This window comes from Myodes glareolus, chromosome 27, assembly GCF_982192425.1.
Source record: "Myodes glareolus chromosome 27, mMyoGla1.1, whole genome shotgun sequence".
NCBI classification, from domain to species: domain Eukaryota; kingdom Metazoa; phylum Chordata; class Mammalia; order Rodentia; family Cricetidae; genus Myodes; species Myodes glareolus.
The window spans coordinates 7,390,031-7,403,773 of NC_142052.1; the positions used below are offsets into that span (position 1 = coordinate 7,390,031).

The window sequence follows — 13,743 nt, forward strand, 5'->3', positions numbered from 1 at the left end:
GATAACACAGATTGGACCAACCTACCAAAGCAAGAAAACTGGAAATGCAGAGGGGAAAGAGAGGACAATGGACAAACAAGCAAGAGGAAGGGGATCTCACACAATTAGTAGCGTCCTGAGGATCAGAAGTTGGTTTTGTCAGGGGTTCTGGCTGTGCTCAGGGCCTCACAGGTGCTGCTGACGAGGCTGCACCACAGCTTCTTCTTCATCTACTTTCCAAAAAGGAACGCGAAGTACACAAATGCACTATAATATACAATTACCAAGTGACACAACACACCTTTGTGATTTAGGGGTTTGCAGGACGGATCGGAAGCATGCTTCTCTATGATAATGCGGTGCCGCTGTGCTCCTTCCCAAGGCTCTACGGATGCTATTCCTTCCTCAGCTCAGGAGCCCCTTCTCCAACTTCAAAGCCATCAAGGGGAGATCACAACCTGTCTGTGCTGCCATCTCTCTTTTCCTCTAAGAACCCATAGGATTCTCAGACTTGTGATTAGTTCGGCATAACCTCATCTCCAGGGCAACTGACTGACAACCCTAACCTCCTTGCAGAGGACCGGGATGTGGCGTCTCTAGAGGATTATTCTTCTCATAGCTGCTGGTCAGCCTCAGGTTAAAGAGCAATTTTCTGTAATTTTTATAAATAAGAAAACAGTTCACTAGTTGAGAATGAGGCAGAAAAGTAAGAAACAGTGCTGTCTTTAGGTGAAAGAATAAACTGGCCATTATGTTACGGCCCACAAGACAGGGAGGGAAGAGCACAGTGTGCAGAACAGTAGAGCCACGGGGCTGTACGTCAGACTGTGCACGCAGAAACACCCAAGGTGGAGCACCAACACATGTGGTGCTCACGGTGATCCAACGGACAGCGGAAACTGCATCATGTGGGGTAGGGTTAGGGTTAGGTTAAGAGTTGACAGGAATTGGGCCATGTCTGCAGGAGAAAAGTTTTACTAAGGAATAGAAATTAAGGTTCTAGTTTAAGAAATGAGGGATAACATACAACTAGAAGCTAAAGTCGTCAAGAATATTACTGAGCTAACAATGGAAGATAGTTTCACAGAAAGTTTCTGATAAATTTATGAAAACCCAATTATTTCAAATAATATGTTAGGAATCATAGCAAAACTCCCCAAATCTCAAGACTTTTAAAAAAAAATTACCTATGTTCTCTGCGTTTACTTACCAGTCCTAAAATAATTCATAATCGAATCTCTAGCAATTCCCGGAACCTTGCAGGTAGAAAACAACATCCGGAACTGGTTCATGTCTAGAGGAGCATTTCCAGATTTATGTACAGGCAATTTTTCTCTATTAAAAAAGTATTTTGATAAAAAAAAAAGTCATTGTTAAAACTCACTATCAGGGCATCACAACTGTATCATTCTTCCACTGAATAACTGGGCTGCGTAGATAGCATGTGCCTATTTTCCACAATGGGCAAACCTAAGCTCAGCCCGTGCCAGGGTCCTTAGTGCCCTCACCTTCACGGCTCAGCCCATGTCCAGAGCCCTTATGTTCATGGCTCAGCCCATGATCTCTTACCTTCTTAGCAGCTGCCAGTAGTTCAAGTTATGCCAAAGAATTATACTTCCTCTTTCTAACTGTGTGCCTTCCTTTGCAGGCCAGTAGTGTTCAAAATGAGGAGAAGGACCCACAAAGTTCACGTTCAGCTGGGACGGCATGCGCACATCCAGGTAGGCGACATTGAGCCACCACTCTTCCAGCTAAACAAGAGCAGTCGGGTGTGTCAGTGCGAGCCAGCAACGAGAGCACGCGGTATTTGTTCCTTTTACTTTAAGTCACTAGAGATAATGAAATCCCACTGTGCTGCCCTCCCTTCCTTTCTACCCCCTCACTTTTGGAGCTGTACACTAAACATGAGCTGGTTTAACTACACCATCAACTAGGTCCTCAGGCGACTCCTGGAGTATAAGAGTCAGTCCCTGGAACCTCGCTTAACGGGAGCAGCCATTTATAATGCTCTGCCAAGGAGAAACTGAGATGCCAGTTACAAGTGCAAGGCCCTTCGGTGCGCTTCCAACAAACCTGCACTTTCTCTGACAGTTCTTTTCCTGTGTCCCCTTCACAGCACAACCGAATTTCTTACCCCAGTAAACAGATACCAGACCTTACCAGTTTACCTGGAGGTTTTTGCTTTTTTAAAATAATGGTACAAACCGTAGCTACTAACCCAGAAAAAGACCCGAGTAAAATAAATATGAGCAGAGCAACATCTTCTTTTCCTTTACCCCCCGATTTTAGTTAAAATTGCTCCCAGACTCAACATTGAGAACAAAGGAATCTGTAAGTAGGAATTATTTTTCATCAATAATAAGGATAAATGCCTTATAAAAAATATCAGACACTTTTAATATTGTAAGTTACCATCGTTAGTTTCCAGCTAAGGCAAGGCTTTTTAATTAGGAAAGTCACCCTCTAGCCCACATCCTGAGTCAGAGACGGAAGCTGCCGGCTGAGGAGCCTGGTGAGCACAGAACCACAGGGATGGGCGAGGGTGCGGCTCGGTGGGAAAGAGCTTTCCCAGCATGCATACCTCTAGACTCTATGACCAACATTGGCCAAAACACACACCACACAGAGGAACTAAAATAAGGGCTTCTGGGTCTCATCTGGACCGACTGAGTCAAAAATTACTGATTCCAGAAAACCTGCATTTTAATACATTCTCAGGTAAGACAAGAGTTCACTTATGAAATAAATGCTCTCCAATGATATGAATTATTCTTTTGTGACCATAATGACAATGACTCCAAGCATTTTATGCAATAATTTAAACAGGAAAGTTATATACATTTTAAATTTTTAAGTATCATATTTCCAATTATAAGTGTATATAAAATAAATACCCAGTTTCTTTTTCCTTTAGCCCTTTCAAGTAATTTCTGATGCAATTTCTCACCAACTCCATTTTGAAACTTTCGAACTATTTCTTCAGTTTTCTTATATTCGTCTTCATTCGCAAACGGCTTTACTATAAAAAAGTGATCAATTATAATAAGTGTTCCCATATCACCTCACTCATTTTTATACAACTCTAAACATCACTCAGTAGCATACTGTAAGGTTTTAGTCTACAGCACGAAAAATGCAGTGCGAATGCTATTTTTTAAAACCAGAAATAAAACAGTAGATATTGTAGAATGTAGTCACAGTGTCTGGAATTATCACGGAAGTACTCTTGATGACAGTTAAGCAGGCAAGCTGCCACCAAGCTATTATGCAGTTGAAGGTAAGTCCTACTGAACCACAGGTAAGAGAAATTAAAGCCTTTTGCATTGCTGTTTAAATTAGAACCATGACTCTTCACTAGGCGATGGAAAATACATTTAGGGTGCCTAAGAGCCAAAAATGGTTTTCTACTAAGGGGGAAAAAAGGAGGAAGAAAAGAAAAAGGGAAATAAAAAAAATTCAAATTTCCAAGAAAATCAATTGTTTTAGAAATTAAAGTATATTAGAAACTAGTAAGTTTTTTGCTTCTCTAAAAGTCGATCGAGCACAATGTAAAGACCTATTTAAAAATGTTGTGCTCAGAGAGAAAACGTGAGTACTCTAGAAGGCAATAATCTGTGAATTTCAAAGAAGTTAGTGTTCCCAGAGGAAGGTAGACTTAGAAAAGGAGGAGAAAGTATTTCAAAAGAAAAACAAAATAGGGCTGAGGTGAGGTCTAAACTGATAAAGTACTTACCTTTTTAGCAAAAACCCATGTTAAAAACAAACAAAGTATGAAGCAGAAGCAAGCAAGTGCACACCATTCCCCACCCCCAAAAACCCAATAATAAAAAAGAAGAAAGGACAGCATACATTTACACACACACAGAGACACACACACACACACACCTGCTTCCAGTTCATCCAGTGGAACTGGATTTATCTCCACTCCCTCTAGAAACCTAGTAAAATGACAGCAAAGCGATCTCAGGAGGAGTACAGGCTCAGTGTCAGGTTGAGCTCACTGGCTCAACCAGGGGTTCTGAGTTGAATTTCTATCACCCATATGGCAGCTCACACCATTTAATGGAATCTGTGCCCTCTCCTGGTGTGCAGACAGATACATAAAATACATCTTAAAAATCTAATCTAAGTAATAATAAAGGGAATGAAATCTACAGACCAGGGGTTGGTGGGCAGACATTTCAGAAACCGAGAAAACACAGTGAACTGGACAAGGCGGCAAACCTGCAGTGTCCTAACCACTGGGGAGCCGAGGCCGGAGGAGTTCAGGCCAGCCTGGGCAATATACTGGGACACCGTTCAAAAAACCAAACCAACCAAACAAAAATCAACTGGAAAGACTATGACTGGCTTTGTAAAACAGAGAAAATATCTAAAGTCTGAGGAATAAAAGGTTACAGAAAATACAAGGAAGGGTAAATGTAAGTTCATAAATAAGTCAATTCTGTGGCAGAACCCAAGATTCAAGATTTAAGGCACAAGGTCCCCTAAAAATAAATAAATAAATAAATAAAAGTAAAGGGTGATGTGGGAGAATTGTCTGTATTTTGTTAATCATATTTTAATAAAACACTGATTGGCCAGGCAGGCATTATAGGCGGGAAAGCCAGACAGGAAGTAGGGGTGGAGCAAAGAGACTGGGAGTTTTCTGGGACACAGGAAGCTCTCTCGCTGCTCCTGTGCAGACCACTAAAGAGGCAACATGTAAGCTGTCACACTGAAAAAGGTACTGAGCCCATGTGGCTAACATAGATAAGGATAATGGGGTAATATATGTTATAAGAGTTAACAAGAAGCCTGACCTAATGGGCCAATCAGCTTTATAACTTATAGAGATCTCTGTATGATTGATTTTCTTTGGGGTTTGCCGACTTGTTGGGGTGCCAGGCGGGATAGATACCCCAACAAGCTGGCCCTCATGTTACAAAAGGGTGAAATGAGACTGTCACGATGTCTACCAAAGCCAAGAGACAGCCGTCCACCCACACAAGATTTGCCCAGTGCTAGAGAAAACCAAGTTGAAACATGAATTAGATAAGAGAAAAAAAAACTGGATTTTGGCCCATACTAAAAACAAGGTATTATAGATCTTATTTTGAGGTATTATTCACAAAATTCAGGAAATGGAAATACTTAAGTATCTGTCAACTGATGAATAGAGAAAGAAATTATACTATGTACACATGGAAAAGCTATTCATTCCGTCATTTAAAAAAAGAATGAAATACCGACATTACAACACAGATACAACTGGAAACTCCGTGAACAAAGCCTACAACAGAAGCCAACACCTGTAGCAACACTGATACGCGGGAATCTAAACAGGAGGGAGGCGCGAGGAGGATGTGAAGTTGATCAGGGGACTAAATGAGATAGAAAGAGAAGCTCTAGATCGCTGCTACAGACAGCATTTACATACTGAGTATCTCCAGAAGCAAGATTTTCAATGTTTTCAACATAATATTTGAAGAGACAGATGTTTGACCTACATTAAATAATATATATATATTGAAATTACATAGTACCCAGCTAATATGTACATATTTTTGTTTCTAGGTAACAGCTTGAATTTAATTTAAATTTTTAAAAACTTCAATTACATGCTCAGCTTTCTCCCCATCCCAAACTATCAGTTCAGAAAAAGAGCGGTGGAACTCAGAGGTGTGCTAATGAGATTACTAGGTCTCTGCCTACACTCAACAGTAAGATCACTAGTCACCAAGTCCAACCGTTCCCAGTGAGATTTTCAGAATCTCAATCACAAATGTGAATGCCCAAGGACTGGCAGGTGTAGTGGAGACCCATCCCTGGGATATAACATCAACATGGCCATACCATTTTAATCATAGCGCTGAGTCTACATTTACGAAACCTTCACAGCATTTTGTCTGTGGCCCTCCTTCCTTCATAGGGTCACCGGGCTCCCATGTGATCTCAGAAGGAAACGCTGGAGTATCTAGACAGTAGAGGGATTACTGAAGGCAGCGAGCCCAGCTCTCCGGCTTGCAGGAGGAGGTAGGGGTTCTCAATGACTCAACTGTTTTGAAGTCACCCATAATCTTGTTAGCAGGCCTAATAAACTCCTTGGTTTGTCAAACTGGACTCCAGTGGAATTATTCTTTTGGTCTGTTGTTGGTGCCTTATCTAGGGTTAATGAACAATTGCTTTTGTCTCCTTGGAAAAGTTAACACATTTGATGCTCAGACAGACACAACAGAGATAAAGGAGGCTCAAGGCTGTAATGGGCGAGGAAATGTGGGCTAAGGAGCCACACAGCAGGTCTGACAGGCAGCGTCTCCCTGCGGGGGGAACGACTGATTACCCCTGCTCTAGCGATAGATAATACCTACAGCTGAGGCTACCTGTCTCCAGGAAATAACTGCACAGAAGGGAAGAATGACATTCTCCATGGTAGCCTCTGATTTGCCAAGTAAACCAGATAACATGGGAATGAGATGAAGGTACTGGCTCATGAATGACAGAAGAAATTTAAACAGGCAAGGATATGACTCTCCTACGTATGGTGGGGAAGAAAGTTTATTGCAGTTATGAGGGAAAGTGTAGCCAGAGGCAGAGACTCAAAACATGACCAGACTGAGCTAGGCCACGTAAGGAGAGCAGGAGGGGACAGGGGAGAGACAAACCAAGAGGCCAGGAAGGTACAGGGTAGCAGAAAGGGGCCAAAAAATGACCAGCACAGCAAAATGGCTGGATTACAAAGGGCAGCTGGGAGAAGGGCACCCAGCCCAAGGGCTAGAGAAGTTTAGGGTAGGGGGTGGGCTAATGCCAGCAAGGATGACCCTGGAACAGGTAGAGAGGGGGGATGCAGGGTGACCCTGACAACCATCATCCACTTTGATATGTTAAATAGGAACCTCAGCCTTTTGTTCCAGGTTTGAGACCTACCAGCTCACTATATTTTTAATGGCAGGAGGGGCATAGATCTAGCTGTTCTAAGTATCCTCACCTGACATCCAAAATCTTGGAACTCACTGACAAACTGAAAAATGGTTGAAGGAGAAAATGAGTCGGAATGCTAACAAAGGGACCGAGCATGAGAGAGGCAATGTGTGATACCCATTCTCAGAGACACACAGGACTATATTAAAAAGGCAGTTAAGAATTGCTGGGATAGATGGCAATGCCTTTGTAAGTTCCTCTATTGTATAGGATTGTTTTGGCTAACCTGGGCCTTTTGTTTTCCCATATGAAGTTGATTATTGTTCTTTCAAGGTCTGTGAAGAATTGTATTGGGATTTTGATGGGGACTGTATTTAATCTATAGATGCTTTTGGTAGGATTACCATTTTTACTATGTTGATCCTTTCTATCCAAGAGCATGGGAGATCTTTCCATTTTCTGGTATCTTCAATTTCTTTTCTTCAGAGACTTAAAGATCTTGTCAAATAGGTCTTTCACTTCCTTGGTTAGTGTTACCCCAAGATATTTTATGTTATTTGTGGCTATTGTGAAAGGTGATGTTTCTCTGAATTCCCTCTCAGCTTCTTTATCATTTGTATACAGGAGGACTACTGATTTTTTTTTGAGTTGCTCTTGTATTCCGCCACATCACTGAAAGTATTTGTCAGCTGTAGGAGTTCTCTGGTAGAGTTCTTGGGGTCAAATGGCCAAAAGATACTTAAGGACATGTTCAACTTCCTTAGCTATCAGGGAAATGCAAATCAAAACAACTCTGAGACACCATCTTACACCTGTCAGAATGGCTAAGATCAAAAATCTAATGATAGCTTATGCTGGAGAGGTTGTAGAGTAAGGGGAACACTCCTCCATTGCTGGTGGGAATGCAAACTTGTACAACCACTTTGGAAATCAGTATGGTGGTTTCTCAGAAAATTGGGAACCAACCTACCTCAGGATCCAGCAATACCACTCTTGGGAATATACCCAAAAGATGCTCAATCATACTACAAAAGCATTTGTTCAACTATGTTCATAGCAGCATTATTTGTAATAGCCAGAACCTGGAAACAACCTAGATGTCCCTCAACTGAAGAATGGATAAAGAAAGTGTGGCACATTTACACTTTAGAATATTACTCAGCGGTTAAAAAAAAAATGACATTTTGAATTTTGTATGCAAACGGAAGGAATTAGAAAACACTATCCTGAGTGAGGTAACCCAGACCCAAAAAGATGAATATGGTATGTACTCACTCATAAGTAGAAACTAGCTATCAACAAAGGACATTGAGCCTATAGTTCATGATCCTAGAGAAGCTAAGTAATTCGGTGAACCCAAAGAAAAACATATATAGACACACACAGAAATTGGAAACAGACAAGATTGCCTGACAAAATTGGGCGCATGGGGGCAGAGGTAGAAGGAAGGGGAGAAGGGGAGGGTTGAGGAGAACTTGGAATGAGATAGTCGTGATGGAGGAAGGACAGAGATGAGAGCAAGGAAAGATATATCTTGACTGAAGGAGCCATTATGGGATTAGTAAGAAACCTGGCTCTAGAAAAATGCCTAGGAGTTCACAAGGATGACCCCAGCTAAGACCCTAAGCAATAGAGGAGAGGGTCTCTGAACAGGCCTTAGGCTATAGTCAGACTGATGATTATCTTAAATATTACCATAGAATCTTCATCCAACAACAGATGGAAACAGAGACAGAGACCCACATCGGAGCACTGGACTGAGCTCCCAATGTCCAGCTGAAGAGTGGAAGGAGTGAGAATATGAGCAGAGAGGTCAAGACCATGAGGGGGTCACCCACTGAGACAGTGTGCCTGAGCTAGTGGAGCTCACCAACTCCAGCTGGACTGGGAAAGAACAAGCACAGGACCAAACTAGTCCCTCTGAATGCAGCTGACAGTTGTACGGCTGGGACAGACTGAGGGGCCACTCGCAGTGGCACTGGGATTTGTCTCTAATGCTTGCACTGGCATTTGGGATTCTATTATCTTTGGATGTATACCTTGCTCAGCCTAGATGTAGTGGGGAGGGTCTTGGACTTTCCACAGGGCAGGGTGCCTTACCCTCCCTTAGGATTGGAGGGGGTTGGTGTGAGAGGGTGTGTGGAGGGGATGGGAGGAGGGGAGGGAGTGGGAATTTGGATTAGTATTTTTTTGAAGTAATAAAAAGAAAGAATTGTTGGGATTGTTGCAGGGTTTTACTGTTTTGCAGAGCCCAATAATGAATCATGATCTTTATAAGGTAAGAAAGAATCTAATTGATCCGATGAATTAGAATGGAATGTAAATTGGGGTTATAAAGTGCTAAAGAGGGAATTTAAAAAGAAAAGAAAGAAAAAAGGGGACCTGTCTGGGTCACTCAAATGAAGTAAGGGGCACAGGGCTAAAAGGCCAGGAGAAGGTACAACCAAAATAAAGACCGCTCTAGGAGGTACAACCAAAATGAAGACCGCTCATGTAGGAGCCTGGGCTTTTGCATGCTATGTAATACAGTATGAGGGGACAGAGTACACATGGGATCAAAGAATGAGGAAGGGGTACCAGAAGCTAAAGGTTTAAGTGGGGATGAGGATGGGGTGGGAGAAAGGTGGGGTAGAGAGATATGTTAGCCAAAACTAAGGATTTATGAAACCTCACTAATTTGTGTAATCAAAAATACATTGGGGGGGGGCAGGTTGGACAAAGGTGCCCTATATCAGCAAACAATGCTGTTCTCTTCACTTTCTTTGTTTTCAAAAACATCAGGTACCTTGAACTCTTGAGCCAAAATGAGCTCTCTTCCTATGAGTTACTGTTCAGAGGCACCGAAAACAACACAGACTACAGGTTATTGCTGTTGTTGTCTGTTGCCCACGGTGACTGGATCAGCCGTTCTCAATCCAGGGGCTGCAACCCCTTCAGGATCAAACAACCCTTTCATTGGATCACAAATCAGATATTCTGCATTTGAGATATTTACATTATAACAACAGCAAAATCACAGTTATGAAGTAGCAACGAAAATCATTTTATGGTTGGGAGTCGCACAACATGAAGAACTGCTGGAAGGTGCTATGGAGTCTGATGGGGCATGAACGAAATCAAAGTGTATCCAGTGCTGGGCTCTGCATGCTACACTACCAACCTTAAGGCAACACTGTAACCACTGCTGCAACAGAGGCAAGACTGCTTATGGGGGCAACAACCACTCTCTTTTCTGGATCTGAGGCCTCTTCTTCAGGAGAAAATCCATGCCTCATCGTGCAAATATAATTAAAACCCATCAACAGAGAAATCATAAGCCCTGGCAGAGAACCTATTGATGTTTTCCTAAATGACCATGTTGTCAAAGTGTCCTCTAAACATATATATATATTCCTAGATTTGTGCTGTTCCCAACCTTGGTCAGAGAAGCTTCTTATTGCAATGGGTAATAGTTAATGCAGAGACTCACGACTGTTAAAGGGCAAGAATAGGTGACCGAGTGTGTGGCAGTCGATGGGACACCAAGGAGTCCCAAGAGGGGTTGGAGTGGATGTGAGAGCAGAAGGCTGGGAAGGAGTGCTGTCTGTGAGGTGCTGTTCTCTGGACTCAGCACAAGACTCCACAAGATCAAAAGAGCTCATCCTAGCTGGGAGTGGGAAGGGACTTCCAAGGTTTTCCCCCAGCTGAGGAGCTGACAGTTGCGGATAGAAAGTTACATTTTTATTGTTGGGGTGTGGCATCTAGGTGGCTTCCCATGCCCCCACTGGATGACTGACATCTAGGTGGCTTCCCATGCCCCCACTGGATGACTGACATCTAGGTGGCTTCCCATGCCCCCACTGGATGACTGACATCTAGTTAGCTTCCCGTGCCCCCACTGGATGACTGACATCTAGGTGGCTTCCCGTGCCCCTACTGGATGATTGACATCTAGGTGGCTTCCCGTGCCCCCACTGGATGACTGACATCTAGGTGGCTTCCCGTGCCCCCACTGGATGACTGACATCTAGTTAGCTTCCCGTGCCCCCACTGGATGACTGACATCTAGGTGGCTTCCCATGCCCCCACTGGATGATTGACATCTAGTTAGCTTCCCGTGCCCCCACTGGATGACTGACATCTAGGTGGCTTCCCGTGCCCCCACTGGATGACTGACATCTAGGTGGCTTCCCGTGCCCCCACTGAATGATTGACATCTAGGTGGCTTCCCGTGCCCCCACTGGATGACTGACATCTAGGTGGCTTCCCGTGCCCCCACTGGATGACTGACATCTAGGTGGCTTCCCGTGCCCCCACTGGATGACTGACACTACTCATACAGGCAGCACCAATCCCAATCAATGGATTAGTTAAATAAAATAATAATTTTAAAAGACACATAAATTTGGGAAGATGATGGGATGGGAGGTACTATAATCTTTAGCAGAAGGAGTCCTAAAATCATAACATCATATTTCCCATATGGAACAAACAAGGCCTTCAGAATTCTTAAAGCACACCCAATTCAGAATTCTACACAGAGCTAAATAATCAAATAAAAACATTTAGCTCTTTTTTTTTTTTTGCCCTCTCAAACTCTTTTGCAAGCAGTTACAAGGGTGAGCAACATGCAAAAGCAGACAAGAAAGAGAGAACACAGGAGAGAAGGGAAGAGAGCTGCCAGGCTGCTGGCAACTGAAATGTTCTGAGTGACAGCTGTGGAGCAAGCTCAGGGCAGTCTGTCCTCATTGAGAGGAGGGAAGGAGAAGGGGGAGGAGAAGGGGGAGGGAGGAGAAGGGGGAGGGAGAGGAGAGGGGGAAGGAAAAGGAGGAGAGAGGGGAGGAAAGGGGGAAAGAAGGGGGAAAGAGACGGGGGGAGGAGAGAAGAAGAGGGGGAAAGAGAGCTCCACAATGCACATTTTTAAAAGGAAATAAAACTGACTCAATATTTATGTCTAACTGTATACAAGAATGTTCATTCATTCCAGTGTTTGGAAATAAATTATGAATACAAAGGAAAAAATTGAGAAATGAAAAAGAAGGTAGAAATAAAGTAAATAAGTACCCAAAGTAAATGACTGGCTCGTTTATGAATAACTAAACTAGAGGTTCTCAACCTGTGGGTTACAACCTCTTTGAGGGTCACCTAATACCACTGGAAAACATAGATATTTGCACCAGGATTCACAACAGTAGAAAAATTACAGTTATATAGTAGCAATGAAAATAATTTTATGGTTGGGGTCATCACATGAGAGACTGTAATAAAGGTCACAGCGTTACAAAGTTCAGGACCACTGCTCTCAACCCTGAAAAGCCAGGGGAGTTAAGAGAAAGAGTTACTAAAACCAGGTGCTGGGACTTAGAATGGTGACTTTGTATACGGATGACAAGAATCCGAGGGGAAATGTGGGCATGATGGATTGTACAGATGCGTGGACAGGCATTAGCAGCAAACCACACAACCATTTTAAGGAATTGCAAGGTTCAAGAAACATAAGATTAGTTCAAATACGGTGACAGCAAAAGAAACAGAAAGATTTCAAGATCTTTGCCCAAAGTGGGACCTGTGTACACAGATGGGGACGAAGGATTGACAATTACACCACAGGCCTATTAATACTATCAGACTTTCCACACCGTGGAAAGATAACTTCTAAAAGGCTCTGCATATTTTATCTGCAGCCAGACCCTCATCAACCTCATTTCTACGTCACTAACGCTATTAATCTATACCGAAGTTTATAAGCCTACCTGATTCAAGGTATTTTTTCAATGATTCCTCAAGTGAAGGAACAGGCAATGATGGAAGAGAATCCTGGTACTGAAATGTCCGTTCTTCAACTGACTTTGCCAGCTGATTTTCCATGATATAATCACCGCAGAAAAACTGAAGAAAAGAAGAACAGCATCAGCCACAACTTCAATTTCGTAAGTATTTGTAAACTTGTTGGACAAAGAAAACTAACTTGATTCAGTACACTAGGGAACCAAAGCATCATTACCGGGACCAGTAGCCATCCTCACCAAACAACAGATAGCGCAGTGTGCCACAGAGAACATGCTCACATATGAAAACTGTGAGAGGTCATCCTTGGTACCCAGGCAGATCTGTTAGGTTATAATCTCTCCTTCCACAAGCCAACATTACAGGGCATTAGGGAACCTGCAGAGCCTTACTGGGTGGGTAGGATTGGATGTGTAGGAAAAGATTATGGTCTGAAAAACAATGCAGAGGTGTGGAAGAGTGGGTCGGAGATGTTACAGACTGTAAGAATTCATGTGACAAGCGGATCTAACTTAAAACTGTGCAGATGGCATGGGACCTAATCAGACTGGCTTTGAGTATCACAGACCAGTCTTAAATATGTTCGACATTTGTGGTAATTCTTGTAAAAAAAAAAAAACTAATCCCATTTAAGATTAGGGTATATTGGTATTAAATAAATAATAAGATTTATGAAAGAATAATTTATAAATTCCATAATAAAACAGTAACTAAGAAAACAAGAAATTAATATTGTATAAAAACTTCCTGTACTTTCATGTCATATTTTAAAATGGCAAAGCTATATATTCTACTTGTGTTATAAAAGTTAACAGTATCAGAAACAAAGGTATGGCCGGCTATTTTGGCTAATACCTTAGGACCTCAAAGTTCAGCCTCTTCCTTTTTAATGGTTTCACTTCCATCCCATCTGAATATTGATAAACTGCTTTGGACTTAACAGAAATGTAGTTCTTGGTCCTAAATACTGACTCAGCTACTTTTTAGCCATTTGCTGCTAGGTAAGTGACTGGAAAAAACTGGGAGCATTGTTGTTGGTGGTAGTGGGCTGTTGTAGCACACATGTTAAAGGAAACTTGCAGGAGTTTCTTCTCCTCT

The 13,743-nt window shown here is 42.5% G+C and overlaps 1 protein-coding gene across 4 annotated transcripts in view; it reads right to left on the minus strand.

Annotated features, from left to right (window-relative positions):
- Positions 1-13,743, minus strand: part of Crot (carnitine O-octanoyltransferase) — a 37,444-nt gene that overhangs the window by 21,849 nt on the left and 1,852 nt on the right. For 3 of the 4 annotated variants that reach the window (XM_087902381.1, XM_087902382.1, XM_087902383.1), the window contains 4 exons: positions 12,612-12,747; positions 2,874-2,998; positions 1,549-1,730; positions 1,190-1,314 (listed from right to left, as the gene is read on the minus strand). In XM_087902381.1, the coding sequence (XP_087758507.1) occupies positions 1,190-1,314; positions 1,549-1,730; positions 2,874-2,998; positions 12,612-12,726 (547 nt within the window). In that variant the 5' untranslated portion in view covers positions 12,727-12,747. Of the gene's footprint in view, positions 1-1,189; positions 1,315-1,548; positions 1,731-2,873; positions 2,999-12,611; positions 12,748-13,743 lie in introns of those variants that run through there. The other variant, XM_087902384.1, reaches the window with a different exon arrangement.